The sequence below is a fragment of the Seriola lalandi genome, unplaced genomic scaffold, assembly GCF_002814215.2.
Source record: "Seriola lalandi dorsalis isolate HSWRI2012SDOR001 ecotype SW California unplaced genomic scaffold, Sedor1 jcf7180002054476, whole genome shotgun sequence".
Lineage (NCBI taxonomy): Eukaryota > Metazoa > Chordata > Actinopteri > Carangiformes > Carangidae > Seriola > Seriola lalandi.
The window spans coordinates 2,935,497-2,952,857 of NW_019525029.1; the positions used below are offsets into that span (position 1 = coordinate 2,935,497).

General features: G+C 42.2%; 1 protein-coding gene across 1 annotated transcript in view; it reads left to right on the plus strand.

Annotated features, from left to right (window-relative positions):
* Positions 1–245: 245 nt before the first annotated feature.
* pard6gb (par-6 family cell polarity regulator gamma b) overlaps positions 246–17,361 on the plus strand; it is a 31,984-nt gene continuing 14,868 nt past the window's right edge. The window contains exons 1-2 of the mRNA XM_023412089.2: positions 246–572; positions 4,984–5,206. Of these exons, the coding sequence (XP_023267857.1) occupies positions 501–572; positions 4,984–5,206 (295 nt within the window). The 5' untranslated portion in view covers positions 246–500. The remainder of the gene's footprint in view (positions 573–4,983; positions 5,207–17,361) is intronic.

A 17,361-nucleotide genomic window follows, 5' to 3' on the forward strand; every position in this document is an offset into this window, starting at 1 on the left:
TGATTTCCTGAATGTATTCTTCTTAAATACTGAGATACATTACTTGTAGTTATCTAATACAATATTTATATATATGTGACTAAGAGATGTTTTTTCCTTCTCGTGCATTGTTTCTTTAATAAGCGTATTAGTCAACTCTTAGGACAATTAGGCTACTACGAGGTCCAAAAGTAGGGTGTTGGGGATTACGGGCAACACGTGAAGGCATCATAAGATCCCATTTTTTTAGGAGGGCTGATGTCATTTCAAAACTTAACTCACTCTCATAAGTCAACGCGGCGAGCTGCTCACCTCTTATTCTCCAGTAAAGTCCTCCCTCTCGTCTGGACGAGCACGTTGATAAACTCCAGGAGGTGAATTAAACTAAAGAAGAACACAAACTTGTCTACTAGAAGCGGAGCAAAAGGATTTTACGGCAGAAACCCCGGGACCAGAGCCCCTCTTTCTGTGGGCAAAGGCGGCTGATTTTTTTTTTTTTTTTTTAAACTGCAACCGCAAAAATGAATCGGAGCTTTAATAAGTCGCAACCTCTGCGAAATGTGGATTGTAACGCCGTGGAAGTGAAAAGCAAGGTGAGTGTCGAGGGGGGGAAACGGTTGACTATCGGATCTAAATGTGGATTTGGGGAGAAAATAAAAAGAGTTCACATGGTCGTCCCGTAACGGAGCTTGGAGTTGGTCGGACAAACTGTCTGCAACTAACGACACATATTTTACCCTCTTGAGCGACAAAGCACGTATCCAGTTGTTGAAACGGGATGTGAACGCAGCAGTTTGTGGATGTTTGTGTAATTTGCAGTGATTATTTTCTTCTTACTTCCGACAGAATGCAGATTGTGCTGATTTGGCTCTTTCCCTCTCTGTCACGAAGCTGCTGGGGGAAAAACGGGTTTGACATTGTTTTAGATCAACCTAGCTTTGACCATTTGTTACAATGACAAGATTTTATCTGTTAAATATGGTGTGTTTGTAACAATAGTCGCATTCACTGCGGGTTTTGCGCTACATAGTTTCAGCCTACATGTTGTTTAGGGTAGTTTGTGAGAGGCTGACAGTGTAACAGCTGCATAAATCAAGTTAAACAGTAAGTAAATCACTACAGTGTCAGGCTTATGTAATGAAGACCACCAGTTTTATATAAAATTTGAACAGACAGCACTTGGATCTTGTCAAATTTCATTAGATATAGTAGAATCACATTCGAGTTCTCGATGTTTAGTTGAGCTGAATGTCTCATAAAATCTAAGAAAAGTTGCTTTTAATAGTTTGGTGTATGATGGTCAACTTACCTAAGTATTAACAAGGGTAATGTGGGTATGGTGAAAATCATAACAGATAAACACATGACACTGTGTCCAATCCTCATCACAATAACAGTGATATAATGATTTTGCCAAAGCCTCTAAAGGGTTTCTAGTAAGCAACATTTTTCACTAGATTCAATTAACGTGATGACAACCTGTAGTGGTATTTGTAGACATGCATTTACACTTGAATGTGTCTGCACATATGTAAAAAATTATGAGCTCCCTGAGTCACAGATGACATGCCAGATTGAGATGGGCAAGTGTTGCAATAGTCACTTTTAGTTTTGGCTGCCCAGTTTCAGTGTGGTGGTGGTGGGTCAGTGACCTGGGAATGCTTGTGAGAGGGATAACGGACACACTGATGGTTGGTGAGGGTAGGTGGTAGGGCATCGTATTGCAGGATGCTCATACAAATGATCTTTAATACATCACTCTTTAATACGTCATTTAAGATGACACATTGATTATCAGTCATCAGTGTTTTTGTTCTGAGGAAGGGGGTCACTTACATGTTTGCTCCACAGAGACAGGAGTGGTCAGCTTGTAGCTACAGGAGGTTGTTTGTGGGTGGGACTGACGAGGCCTGGAGCTGCTCGGTGAGAACGGACAGGTTTAACAGCCTCTTTGCATCCATCATTGCAGAGCTGACTCACTGTCCTGTAACGTCACACGTTTCCCTTTTTGGATCATGAAAAGCTCATCACTCTTAGTACGTCATTTGCTGTTTCCTCTGGTTTTGTTGTGACCAGCTTGTCGTGTCGTTTTGAAGAGAAGGACTTACTAATGGAAAACTAGCAGACAATTTCAGATCCCACTTTGAACTCTAACAGTTCACCTTACTGCACTTTTTTCAGATGATTAGCTGATGACTGCTTGAGACTGCAACTCCAATCCAGTTATAAAAACAAACAAATTAACGCAAGGTTCACATAAGATTAGTTGTTTGACAGAAAAGTAAAAAGCAATTATTTGATAATCAATTTATTTTATTATTAAGCTGAATATCTTTGGGTTTTGAGCTCTTGTTTGGATAAAACAAGATATTTTAAGATGTCACCTTGAGCTCTAGGAACTCGTGATGGATATTTTTTTACTATTCTCTTTCTATAGATCAAATGATTAATCGATTGATCAAGAGGTATGTTAAATGAGAGGGAAAATAACCATTTGAAGAAAACTGAAAAGAAAAAGAGCTGAACAGTAGTTATGGTAGATATTCAGAGCTGTTGTCAGCACGTTTGAGTCTGGTGCATGTCATGCGACTGGTTCTCGTTGGTCCACGTCTGCTTTTCTCAGGGGAAACTGTTCCAATGATAAGCTTATCAGGGATAGCACTGGAGGTGTCTGGCTGCCTGTCCCGGAGCCTCAGCCATGGAGCTGGTTTCACTCACTTAAAGCTCTTATCAGAGACAGAGAGAGTGCATAGGGATGTTGGGGGATGGGTGGGATTTACATTGATATGAACCAGTACTAAGAACACCCCAGATTTTCAAATACTTTTTATTTTTGAAAAAATGCATCAGCAAATCTTTTGTCGTTCACTTTACTGATGGTGTTTTATATTTATTTATTTATTTGTCTTCTGAAATGCAGATAACTTGTGTGTGATTTTTTTGTTTTTTCTTTAAGATGAGTTGTCCCTGATACACAGAGCGTTACGCAAGGACAAAAACCAATGCTGGTGAAATACAGATGTCAGTTATCTTCCATTTTCTCGACTGTGTCAGAGTTTAGAGTCTCTCGACATGTTTCAACCTGTTGACATCACTTTGCTCTGATAGGCCAGCCGGACGGGTGATGTCACCTTTGTAGTGATGTATTCTTAGGTTTGGGTTCAGTTTTGAAGCCTGTGATTAATCAGCCCGTGTTCAGACTTGCTCATACCTGAGGGCCAAGTTCTGCCTCCTGAAAACAGATTGTTCAGACTGATCGCTATGTGAAGTGGCAAGAGAACATTCAGATTCAGTGTCTGAGTTTACTGATACGCACATGTATAATTATTATTTGGTCAGGTGAAGTGTAACACGATGAAAATTCTTAGTTTATTAATTACAGTTCATTAATGTTTAGGTTTCACTTTCTGAAATGTTAAGTTCACCTGTTGAACACTGACAAACCTGTTTGTCTGCTTCTTGTGTTGTCCTCGAATGTAGCTAGAGTTTTAGAAGCTGGGATCCAAGTTGGGTGCCACATTTTTGAAATGCAGGTTTATACAGAACAGTATATGCCTCCATTGCGTACGGTAACTACACACCAGCCTGGAATCCCCCTAGTCCCCTAACATGCCCCCTCTTGAATTCATATGTCATCTTCTAATTACAGAGCTGCTTAATGTATCCCCCACTCTTCTTCTCTCCTCCCAGTCAGTATTCTGCTACTCTCCTCTGCTACTCTGTCAGCACTTTTCCGCTCCCTCCCTCCCCTCAGATCATCTCTCCACTCTTCTCCTCTGCTGTCAGCTTCCCTCCGCTGTGAGCTGATGATTACAGTAACAAGCAGCATCTTTAGCCTACAAATTACCACTGTGATTCAGACACCGGTGCTGCAGCCGTTGTGTGTTTGTGTGCTTTTTTTTTTTTTTTTTTTGTGCATCGGCCATATCTCACCTCCTCTCATCCACTGCTTGTCTTTGACTCACATGACGACCCCACCATGACCCTCAGCAGAAGCTCATTGGTGCTTCGGTGGTCCAGCCGGGAAAGCTGCGGCACAATTATTCAAGTCTGCACTGTTGTGTGTAAATGGTGGGTGGGAGGCACAACTCCCCTGCCACTGCCGTTTATTTATGCTAAGACAGCTTACTCATCTACCTGTATTTGTTCTATTGTACAACAAGCCCCCCCCCCTTTCCTGCTCTGTTTGTGGTTAAAGTTACAAGTAATGTGCAACTGAAATTTGTTTTTGCAATGATGTGATCTTGCAGTGTAACACAAAGCTGCAGGGTTTCCCCCAGGAAATCATTCAGCTGAGGCGGAAGAGCCCCCCAGATCACTCATTGTTGTGGCTTTTTGGGAAATATGTGTGTTCACCTTCTAACAAACAAGATATTTCAACGTGTTGATTAATGAGCTTTAGAGGTGCGGGTAGAAAGAATTTGTCATCTTCGGACAGAGCCATGCCAACTGCTTCCCCCGCTGTTTGCAATTTTTTTTGTGCAAATTTAAACCAATCAGCTGCTGGTTCGCTCACAGTTATTGTGCAAACATGAAAGTGCTATTCATCTTCTCATCTTACCCCTTGGCAAAAAGATTAATGCTCCATTTGATGATGAAAAGTGTTTTTATGATGTTAGCGGAGGTGTTTTAGTCGAGGAAGCCCACCTTGGCTATAAAACACACTGATTTAAAAGTCTTTCATAATCCGAATCCATTTGCTCTGCCATCAATAATTTTTGCTGCTGTTTATATCCATGTCTGTGAGTGTAATGTGAATGTTTTGAAAATGACAATGCTTTGGCAGGAGATACTTCACCTGCGTCATATTTTACATAAAGGTCATGGCCATAACTGTGACAGAGCTCAGCGGACTTCCACCCTGTTAGTTTTATGTAAACCAGGGAGATGGTTTAGATAAATGCACGAAGTCGGACATCCCGGTTTCCTCTTTCCTGTTTGGCTGTCATACCGACCGTGCCCTTAATGTCCTCTTCTCGTCTTTTGATTTCGTTTTCTCTCCAGTATGGGGCAGAGTTCCGCCGGTTCTCTGTGGACCGGGTCAAGCCCGGCAAGTTTGAGGAGTTCTACAAACTCATTCTGCACATTCACCGCATCGCCAACATGGAGGTGATGATTGGCTACGCTGACGTCCACGGAGACCTGCTGCCAATCAACAACGACGACAACTTCTGCAAGGCGGTGTCAACAGCTCATCCACTCCTCAGGATCTTCATACAGAGACAAGGTAGGTTGTCTGAAAGGTTTTTAAGACAACATGGCATCCCTTTGTCTTCTTCTTGTATTTATTACACAGCAGGAATCAAACTTACTGAGTCTTTTTCTCCACCATCAGAATCTTAAAGATTGTTAGTTTAAATAAACATTGGATGGATAATTGTTTTGAAATATCCTGCAACTGGTAAATCTATAAAACAATCATCTGTTGCATTGACTGCGTCTTGGGCTGCAATTATTGTGCAGGCTCGAATATTTCCTTATCCAATTATGTCCGTCTTCCCGTTATGGGAACTCGAGGCCTTTTTGTTTACTTCATGCGAGGCTTTCTGTGTGTGTGTCTCTCTATGTGTTTCCTGCCCTCTTATTGGATGAATCGGTCTCAGTCTGTGTCTGTCTGCCTGGCTAAGTCCTGTGTCTTATCCAGAGGAAGGGCTCGCAGGCAGATGATCACGCGCACACGCACACACACACACACACACACACACATACGCACACACACGCACACAAGCCGGTGCCTCGGCAGCCCCATAGAAATCAGGTCATTGAGCAAACCCTGTATCCCGACATACCAGACATTACAGAGAGACAAAAGATCTGTATGAAAAGAGAGACTCCTTACTGAGCTCCCTCCGTTTGCGTGTTTGTGTGTGCTTGCATGCACGTGAGTGTGTATTTGTTCAGAGACAACACCACGGCACACTGAATGGTAACCAAGTCCTAGTCTCCCTCTCCCTCATTGATCCCAACTCTGGAGTGGCTCTTGATTGCCAGCCAGCCAGCCAGTCAGCCAGTCAGTCAGCCAGCCAGCCAGCCAGCCAGCCAGCCAGCCAGCCAGCCAGCCAGCATACAAATGAATCTATCACCATTCACATCTATTCATACCCTCAATCCTTCATGGAATGCCCCTCGCACGGTTGTGTAATGAACACGTACACTCCAGGGTATTGTTTAAATTGTTGTGCAGTGGTTCAGATACAAAAGCTAGCCGCGCTGCGGTGAATTATCTTGTCACAGATTTCTAGTAAGAAATAAAGTTTGAATATTCAAGAGGCCCCACCAGACCTCTCTATTGTGCAACCTGCTGTCTTGAGCGTTCCTGTGGCTGGAGCTGAATTAGCTCATTGTCTTTTGCTGATAAGACATTTGCCAAAGATGTTTCATGTAAAAATGAAAGTTTTGAATGTTGATGAACTTTGAGTGAGATTAGTCGACAAAACAATTATTATGATGGTGTACCTCTACATTCCTACAACTGCAAATTATTTTTAATTCATGTTATGCACTGTCATATTTAATTTCTAAGACTTGTAGTTGATGTTTCAGTGGCTCAAACATCCCAGCTCTTGGCATTTGTAGCAAGATGTCACCCATCTCATCTCTGTTAACATCCAGACAGGACATCTCTAATGAGATGAGGTGTTTACCAAGCATATGTTTCTCATGACCTTTGTCACGTTCTCTCTGTATCCCATTCTCACTTTCTGCCACGCTCCAGAATACCTTACACAGGAGAAATCCCATAAAACACTAGAAGGATTGAGCGATTCTTGTTGAAGGACAGATTTGGTTTCACTTAAGAAGGGGCTTATTTAGTGCTGTTGTGGTGTAAACACAACGCTGACATGGTGATGTGGTTTAGGGGAATGTGCACTGTTGTGACTGATGCTGCAGCCATATGAGCATCTTAAGGCCTCACTGCAGTCTATTGTTCGCAACCAGACAAAGAGGTGTGTGTGTGTGTGTGTGTGTGTGTGTGTGTGTGTGTGTGAGCGTGAGTACCTCATGTCTCAGAAGAGCTCTCCGTGCACCCAGTGTGGTGCATGCACGAGAAAGTGTCTGTCTGTGTGGTAATGACTGTATCAGTCAGTACCAGCCTGTTAGCACAGGTCATCAGCGAGCGAGCTCTTGTTGCCACCGCGTCAGACCCTCAGCAGACCACCCCAGATGAAAGAAAAGCCTTCACATACACACATATATAAAGACACTGTGACTCACCCCTCAGTCATAGCAGGGATGTTCTGTGTAGCTTAAACTGGACTGGCCTTTCATATGTATATGAGAGTAAAAAGAAAAAAAACACATTTAATTGGACTGCTTCCCTGAGAGCTCAGCCAACAAAGTTTTCATTTCTCGCTTTCGTCATTTAAAAGACAAGAAAATTAAAAGATCTCAATGTGACAAAGAAGTTGTTACAATGTGTGAAACATGCCTTTGTTTCAGTTTGGGTTGCCACATAGAACAAAATATTCGAAACTCCCATGGATACATGGAAACATTGTACAATAAGTGTTTTTAAAGGATCTCATCAGAGTTAAAGATGAAACACAAAGTGAGACAGGAGGAAACATGGAAGAAATGAAAGGAGGGGAGGGGTCTCTGAGGCTGAGTAAGAGTGGAGAGTACAGTGGTGCGTCAAAGGTGTGCACACAGCCCCTCCGCTCCCCCCAGACAAGTTTCTGTGACTTACCTTGTGTGTCTTTGTGTGTGAGTACGTACGTGCGTGTGTGTGTGTGCGCGTGTGTGTCTTTTATCTACCTGACACCCCCCCTTCCGGGCTTAGATTGCCATTGTTGGCAAGATCACTTGAGCACGTGCAGCAGTTGTGTGGCGATACAATGATAATCCTGCTGATGATACCGGATGTTTCTCCCTGTGGGCAAAAATGGCAGCTTGTGTAATGATGACCTGCGCCTACAGAATAGATGTTGACACTTTATGGGTAATTCCCAGCAATAGCCTCTCAACGTAGGTGATTACACAGGACTCATCTTCAGTCAGAGGGGAAGTTGAGGCATAAAACCTGTGTTGTTTTTATGCCTCTGCGCCGGCGACAGCCAGGACCAGAGGTATTATGTTTTTAGGTTGTCCTTCCGCACCATTCTCATGAACACAATATCTCAGTAATGTCTTCAGGGAATTTCTTCAAATTTGGCACAAGCATTCACTTGAACTCAAGAATGAACTGATTAGATTTTGATGATCAATGGTCAAGGTCACTGTGACCTCACAAAACAAGGTGTTGCCTTAACCGACAAATTCATATCCTATTTATGACACAATTTAACACAAATGTCTAATAGGACAAAATGATGAGGTGATGACATTTTATATCCAAATGGTCAAAGGTCAACTTCACTGTGACATCATAATGCTCTGTAAAAACACTTCTGGCCATTATTCAATGCTGTAACTCAGGAAGGGGAGATTGTGACAATATTTCCTGCACCTTGGCGGAGAGGCGTACGACCGTGAGGCGGCAATTCTAGTTGTATTTTGAATCAGGAAATCTACTGACATTTAAAACATATAAGTGCAGAGTTAGTCCAAAACAGACACAGGCATTGTCGCAGATTCAATGCCTCTCTCCCCTTTTGTGTCTCTACACATACAGTCATATTTGGCAATGTTAGGGTTAATTTTCCTACTTATTATTAAACTCTGAAAATGAATCCACAGACCTGAAAGTTGCTGGATCCAGATAATTAATTAGCGTTCACATGAAGCACTACGACACAGTGAAATAATTATAAAAAACCCAGAGAAAAACAAACAGAGACATCCTTTAAAGGTTTATAATTTTGCAGCTACATATCAGGTATTACTGTCAGCAATGCAAAACCGATAGGTGCAACATGTTTCACTTTGAATATATTTCACTTCATTAGAATGAAAATTGATGAATTGTGTGTTGAAGAACAGAAAAAGCCTTTTTATCTGGTTGTGCCCGCAGTACAACGGAGCCTTTCTGTCTTCATTCATTTGCATAATAACTTGAGCCACTGGCAATCTGTTCGTAACATAATGATTAACACAAAGAAATTAGATTGAGAGAAAACATACCTTGGGCCACTGAGCCGTGCTGGAATGTTTGAACACGTACATAGTGTGTAAATAATGATGTTGGTTATTGAGTGACAACGACGGAGGATGGCGCGTGCAGCGTACATGTTCATGTAGACTGTGCATGTCGGTGCATGTCTGTACTTTTCATGTTAAAAGTTTAAGGTGGCATGAAAACTGTGTCGAAGCCAGAATTTCTTCCACCTGTTTCCCACCCCTCCACCCACGCACTCCAAATCATCATCATCATTGCTCCTGAAAGCTCTACTGTATTATGTCAAAACCTGTGGTGGTGAAACATATCAGTTTGTAGAAGAAGAGGGGGGGGGGGAGTTTCCTACTGGGACACTTGAACATTTCTCATGCTCAACACAATCAGGCGGGGGAGGGGTGTTAGCAAGTGATGGGAAGAAATGGGACGCATCAAAAGATTTGTGGCGAAAGAGGAGTGAATGAACCGGCTCTGTATGTGGAGGTGGACTCGTCGTCTGGTCACATGTGTGGGTGTGTGATTGTAGTAGTTTAGTCATGTGTGGACAGCTGATGATAGATGTTAGACTGGGGTCACACGGATGTTTCAGCTCTTGAGATTGCCGTATGACTTTGTGTATGTTCCTGCAGAGAAAAGGATCTGATCTTGGATCAAGCTATTCATTTCCTACTTCCGGCTAAATTAGTTTCAAAAGTTGCAGTCTGCGATCTGTCTTGCTGTGCTCAGAGGCATGTTGAATATACTTATCTAGGTAGTCTGACATCGTGTCAAGGGTTCATTGTATGTTTATCTAGGGAAACTACTGTGAGTACTAACTGTTCACTCATATTATGGCTCTTGTGCAGAATGATGCAAATTAGGATGTAGATAAGCATTAGAGGGAACACTGCCTACATATTCGTTTTTAGGCAAAGATAACTTGGACAGGAAAGCGGCCACTTGGCTCATGGATTTCCACATTTCTCCTTATGAAAGAAAAAAAAATGTAAAAGATCCGTGTAAGTAGTAAAAACAGTGGACAGAATATATCTAATCTACTCCCACAAATCAGTTGTTGGAGTAAGAGGAGCTGTGAATGAAGGCTTTCAATGTGCTAAAAGGGTTTTAAAGTTGGCAAACTTTGACACAATCTACTACCTTCCCACACTACGGCAGTGACTGTAGTAATGTTAGTAATGTTAATGATAGTCTGTACAGTTGAGGACAATTAGTGTTCAAATAAGGCTATTTGTGTTAAATCTAATTTAAATTTTACCTGTAATTACTGTAATGGTTGACAAAAAAAACGGTCTCCATCCAAGTAAAACACTGGCCTGTTTTTGCAGCTCAGTTTTTTTTTTTGGGGGGGGGGGTTGTTTTTGTAGACAGTGCCAGTGGCCTGCACACAGACTAAACTCTGAACAAAAAGAAGAGACCCCTGTTTGGCAAAGGATTAAAAGTTTAAATAAATAGAGCTAGACGATGTGGGCCAAGGTTGAGCCTTGGGTGGCTTCATATCTAGCTTGCTGAGTGCAGGGGGTTTACAGCTGCGCTCTCCACACCTGTAAAAACTAGAAGGGCCAGATATCAACAGCAGCCAGACTAAAGAGAGATGTGGCACCGCAGCATAAATAAAACATTTTTTTTTTTTTTTTTTTTTTTTCAAACGCCAGAATGTAACAGCAGCCACGCCAGCTCAAGCTTAAAAAAAAGTGCAGACATCCAGACCACTGTTTGTTTCTCAACAACTTGGACGACACAGTTGCTTGGAGATCAAAGAAATGCCAGCGTTATTAAATGGCTATGGCTGCCTTGACTGTCTGCACTTTCCACACTTGGCTCAGCTGCTTTTTTACGATTTGACTGATGCAAAAAAAAAAAAGATTAAAAAAAAAACAGAACAAAGCCTGGCAGGCTGTGAATAAAAGGTGTCATTTATACTCAAAAATATTAAAGGAGGACAACAGGACATTGAATGCAGCATGATGTGAAAGATTCATAATGGTTTCAGTGTATTAGTCGTCACCTTAAGAAGGTGTCTGTGGTCACTGGAAATTGTTGACACCCAGACGTGACTTTTCATTTCTACTAAGGAAATAAGAGTAAGACGGTTGGTTATTTATACTCCAGATGAAGTTGTTTGAAATTCATCACATGCAAATCAGCTTTATGAAAAATGACTTTTTTTTTTATAGAAGAAGTAGTTGTCGCTTCAATGTATTTTTGGCTCTCAGGTGTGTTAGAGCTGTTAGGGGATATGGCATGATGGGCAAAAGCTTGACCTTAGCCAGGCCTGACCTGACCTTTCCGACTATGGAGTCACTCTGACTAGGATCAGGAGCTGTGGTCAACCATCAGCCACACTCAACCATAATTTTGCTGCATTTTTTTTGCATGGGTTTTAGTTCTTATTGATGATTTAGTCTGTCATTTATTGTTAAGATCAGAAATAGTGAGAAACTTGTAAAATAGATAAAACAGTACGGAATAAAAAGTCATGAAAGGACGTGAAACAGAAACTCTGGTTTAATGCCTGAAACGGTCACAGTCCAAATGTTGAAATGGAGAGGAAGTTTTGGTGGGTTTGTGTTTGTTTTTTTTGTCTGGTTTTCTAATTTTTTCTGGACTCCCTCTACTTACATTTTCGTAGAACCTTATTTCCTCTCATAAAAGTAAAGGATTGCAAGCAGACATCAAATCTTTCAGTTCTCATGTTCTTCCAGGCTGTTGATACTAGAATTTGTGTTTTACATTTGAATCTGCACTTATATTTTGGACTGTTTTGGACTATTAATTATCAACCCAAAAAAACATTTTGTTTATTTATTCAGTTTACACTAGAAGGAATTTGAGCTCCGAAAGATACAAATTCTCTTCACTGTGTCACATTTACAGAGACTCAATGTACAAATGTTTCTACAGAGATTCATAAAGCAGCCATTGTACATTTTAGATCCACAATGTCTGTTGTGTTCCTCTCTCTGTCTGTGTGATGTTATACTGGCCAACTGCAGGAATCCTGTCAGCACATCTGGCCACTCTCGCACCATGGCCACAGGGCCTCCGAGAGTGTGTGTGTGTGTGTGTGTGTGTGTGTGTGTGTGTACCTTTGCCCACATGGCCCTGTTCGCTAGATGGGATTGTGCAGCACATGTGTCAACACGCCAGTGCTCAGTCATGGTAGCTGTAGGTCAGAGCTTTGACCACCCCCCCTCCCTCCCTTCATCCCTCCCCCCCCCGCACGCAGCATTTGATGCTTGTACACAAGAAAAAGAGCCACTTCAGTAATTAGCATTGGTTCTTTTTCCGAGCCACATCTCACAAAGCTGATTTAGTCCTCGGACAGTGGATTATAAAAGATCTCTTGATTGGTATGGATAATTCTGAATTCATTCATGCCAAAATGCAGCCTTTTCTATTTTGTCTTATTGCTCACTTGCGTTTTGGATGCTGTTTGGTGGCTTAATAACTTGCATTCCAGCCACCCAATCAAATACCATGATGAGCAGAAAGCATCCCTTTCCTCATACCAGCAGATCTATTTTGGTCATGTAAAGGTACTGCCTCATTGCCTTGCCTCAGTCTGCTTTTGTGACTCTCTAGACTGAACATCAATCATTAAGAGTATGTTTGAGTGTGGTCTTTTATTCCAAGGCTTCCACTACCTTTGTGCCTGGCACAAGAGAGTGGCCTGAGGCTGTGCAACGACGGAGCTGGTTTAGTGAAAGGGATCGCAATGATGCAACAAGCCTATACGCGGCCTAGTGCTCCTTGAAAGAGACGGCAGCTGTCTTTTAAAACCCCATCTCTGTTTTTTTCCTCTCTCTTGTGCTTTTGTTTTCTTTGTTACATCTCCACCCTTCTGTGCTTTCCCTTTTCCCGAGGACAGTGAGCAATTCCTGTCAGACAGACTTCAAATAAAGCCCTGCAACCCGTCCATCCGATCATCTTGGTCTGCATTCAGGAATGCTGTTTTAGGTATCTGCTTAGACTGATCCTCATTCTTTTCACATTAGAGTCCAGGCATGACTCAGTTGTCAAGGGCAAGGGAGAGAAAACCACTGCAGACAGTGGGGAGTCAGCCTGACAGTAAGAAAGACAGACGGGCATGGAGAAGGGAGGGAGGAGTGGGCAGGTTCAGTCCACCTCCATCCAATGGTCTGGCTGTTATCCTCTTGTTGCAATCTGAACCAACAGAAATCAGGAATTTTCTGGGAAAGAGGGGAAGCCCGTGTGAGCAGAGGTGCCATGTGCAAATGTCAGAGACGGCAAGAGACAAAAAGCCTTTTATTAGAGGTTGTTGTAAGATTTAGAGAGATACTTTGATGACACATCTGTGTTACACTCAGTGGGCAGCAGCACGGGAAACTGCGTTGCCTTTGAAAATGCCTCAACGCAGGAAAGTGAGGTGTTTAAGGTCTAGTCAGTGTAGGAAATGTGTCCCTGTCTCTACATAGGAAAGGTTTCTCTGCCATAAAGCCTTTTAGGTAGTGTGTGTGTGGGCCTCTCTATAAAACCCGTGTGTGGCCTTTTCACTGCATGTCTTCAGACAATGCCAGCCATAGTTAAAGTGTGATGGAGATGCCAGGAGCAGGACAGAGCAGCAGCAGCCATGTCCGACGGAGAGCTGCCTCTCTTTGTGCCTCTGACTGTGAAGACACTGCAAACCAGCTTGGATGATGCTGTATATCATGTCAGCTGGCACACACAAAAAAAAGGGACAAACATGTGCATGACTGAGCACAAACACACAAATCCACACCCATTTTAAACATGCAGCTAGATGCACGCACACATGCACGCACACACACACACACACTCAGTTCCATTACATTCACTTTGTACTTAATGTGTGTTTGTGAACTGAGTCATTTTATGGTAACTGCACAACAGCAGTCTTTTGCTTTAACTGTAACAAAGCATATCCTTGTAGCGGATGCACACATGATTTCTTGTTCATATGCGTCACAAATCGCAGCTGACACACATGTTCAGTCCTCCTCCCTGTTCCTGAAGCCCAGAAGGGGAGGTCCTGTGTTTTAATTAAACTTGTGAGGGGCTGTTGTGTTTGGCAAAACTATATTGGTGTTTGTGTTTCCTAAGTCCCTGCTTTCATTTTGGTTTACGACCCCAGCTTTGAACTGAGTCCGCGCTCCCCCACAATGAAGTTTCCAGACAGTGTGGGACAGGAGTGTCTGTGTCAGGGCATTCCTCCAATCTGTTGCTCACTTTTTGATAAGCATTTCAGAGATTTATTTTTGCGTGTTCAAAACCCGAAAGTCAACAGAGTCGCCTTTATGGTTTTGCATGATCACAAGTTGTCGAAAAAGTGTTAAATGTTTTCTCCAATGTTTGACGTGCAAATTTGATGATTTGCAGTTCTTCATTTTGGTAAAAATGAACAATACACACAGCTGCTCTCAATTCAGAAATGCCTCAATACCTTGACAGACCTTCTGTTATGACTGTCTGACTGCTCCGACTCTCAAAAACTCAGTGGCTGAGTCGAAATTGACCTCATCCTGCATCTAAATAAGCCCAGAGACGCAGGCCCCTGGAAATTGTATGCTGGATGTGATGAATATAGCCGGTCCTTCAGGGACAAACAAACAACTTCCTAAGCCACCACCACCACTACAGCCACTCCTCAGCAGCATGAACCTTCAAAGTGAGAAATCAAGCTTGAAATATTTGAGTGCACTATTTCTTTTCCGGGCTTGAAAGTGGAATGAGATCCTACAAACGTGTGTGACCTAGAATTTCCAACAGTGTGCGGGCTTTTCTTTTGTTTGTGTGTTTGTTTGTATGTTGTCATATGAATAATGGGCAGGGCTTGTTTTGGGCCAGACAGCAGTGTAGACAGTTGTTTATCTATTTACAGTAGAATTTTACCTTATTTTGGAGCCCTTCTCCAGCATTTTACATTTGATTTCTATAGAAAATGAACATTAAAAAGCAGAAAATGTTTGTATGGTGGTACATTTTCTTATTCTCATGTATTACAGAAAAGATCTAAAACTTAATCTTAAGATTCTTAATAAAAGGATTAGTTCAGCATTTTGGCATTTTTCACTTTCTAGCTGAGAGTTAGATCAGAAGATTGACACCACTCTCATATCTGTATAAGGCTATGGCTAGCAGCTGGTTAGCTTAGCATGAAAAGCTAGCTTGTCTTGTTTTTTGTACACACTAAACAAATGAGAGGTGTAGAGGTGCTGGTAGGTGGGTTTTGTTGCGCAAACATGAGACTGGAGTGAATCTTCTCATTTCTCTCTGCTAGAAAGCGACTAAATGCATTTTCCAAAATGTTGGACTATTCCTTTAAAATTGGGTTTTGCCGTCAGCCCCTCAGACTCAAAGAGTAACAGCTTGTTTTTAGATTCTCCATTTTGCATCGAGAAGGCCACTAACCAGTTTTATCATATGCGACTATGCAGTCATCCTTACAGACTAGAAAAGCGATGGGCCCTTCAGATGTGATTGAAAAATCATTTTAAGAAATATAGGAAGTAATTTGCTGAAGTTTGCATGACACGTTGAGGGGTGAACATACACAGAAAATACCTACTCTAACACACTAAACATCATAAGTTTATGGTAACTAACAGTGAAGGGACGGTTTTTCCTTCAGCCAGGACTGAGACAATACTGAGACTGGTTGAATAAGAGAATGCAGTGGAAAATTCCCAGGCCAAGTTTAGAACCGAGCCACGAGCAAAGTGAGGGAAGAGGGTGAAGATTTGGGGTTAGAGAGAGCGGGGAATATGGACGCTGGGTGGGTGTTAGTGGGTTTTTGAGGGAGGAGTCGCTGGTTTGTGCAGAGACGGCTCGCTGTGGGACTGCTCACTGCAGTTCCTGTTTAATTACAGCTCTACTGAAGGACAAGGCCAGGCACGCTCTGCCAGTGCATCTGAAAACTCACACTAATTCACATATGCTAATGTTATCAACACAAGTTTGAGCGAGGGATTTGTGTCCTTTTGAGGATATGCTCGTTTACCTCGCCTCATCAGACCATACAGGGTTGCTAGAAAAGAGTGTCACTGATGCACACATGAGAACAAAATGCTGGATGTCTTTTCATTCAGGTTTTTTTTTTTTTTTTTTTTTTTTTCACAAATTTCCCACCATGTCTGAGTCTTCTTTGGGTTTGCCGTCCACACACACACCATCTCTTCCAGGGTTAGGCTACAGTTTGAAATTCTTCAGGATCTTAAGATTTTTTTTCCTCCTGGTTTTTCGGTGGGAGTTACACTTCAAAAACTTTGGATCATTTCCAAACCGCTCATTTGAATTGTCATCTTCTAAACAATAGCACCACATCCACTTCTTTTTCTGGCCTCGGAGACAGCATGCAACTTTCTGATATAAGCAAGTTGAGCCCCAGAGCTAGCTAGCACAACATCAACCTAGTATTGCCTCTGCAAAGGGTTATTTTGAGAGTCCATAATTACAAAGGAGGGACTGACTTTGCTTCTCGACAGCTCATCCGCAGCAAACACACTCACCACTGGCAAGGTTTAGAGCCACCCAGCTTACTTTAGGTTAGCTGTGTCTTGGCTACAAAAAACAAGCTCATACTCACTGCTGGTAGCTCGCCTAATATTTAGTTAATAAACAAATAAATATATCAGCCCACCTAGTTTATAATTTAAGTGAGGCAATTAACTTCCTACTTTGCTTTGAAAGTAGTGGAGTCTGTTGTGCTTATTGCTGCTGGTACACATGGCGGGCTCATATGCTATAAATACTATACATTGCAAATGCACACAAACACACTCCTTGTCCCCTGAAACCAATCAGATGTGCTCGACCTCGTAGCACATGAAGTCATTTATTTTCCCCATTTGATGACCCTGGTCAGAAGTTCACTCCCTGAGGCAAGAACCATCCAGAACTAAATCCACTGAGCATGAAAGCCAGGCTGCTACAGGCTGTGTATGTGTGTGTGTATGAACTCTTGATCGTGTCCTTCTGTCTGCATGTTTTTTTTTTTTTGTTTGTTTGTTTTTGTTTTGTTTTGTTTTTTTTGTTTTTTTTCTTTTCAGGATCCCTAAAGTGGAGATACTACGTCACAGACCATGTGTGCACAACACAATGACTAAAATGATTACATGCAGCTTTTCCATGTTCACAATGAACAGATGATCATGCCTTTAGCATTAAAAAGGAATGTTTATGTGTCACAACCCATTTAGTGAATGTTGGATGTGTTTTTTTCTGGTCTGCTGAGAGGGAGTCGACTGTTTCTTTAGGGTTGTTTATTCTTCTGGTATCCCCTTGCGGCCAAGCCACACTGACGAAATCTGAGGCCATTTTGTTGTTGTTTTTTTTTGGGGGGGGGGGGGGGG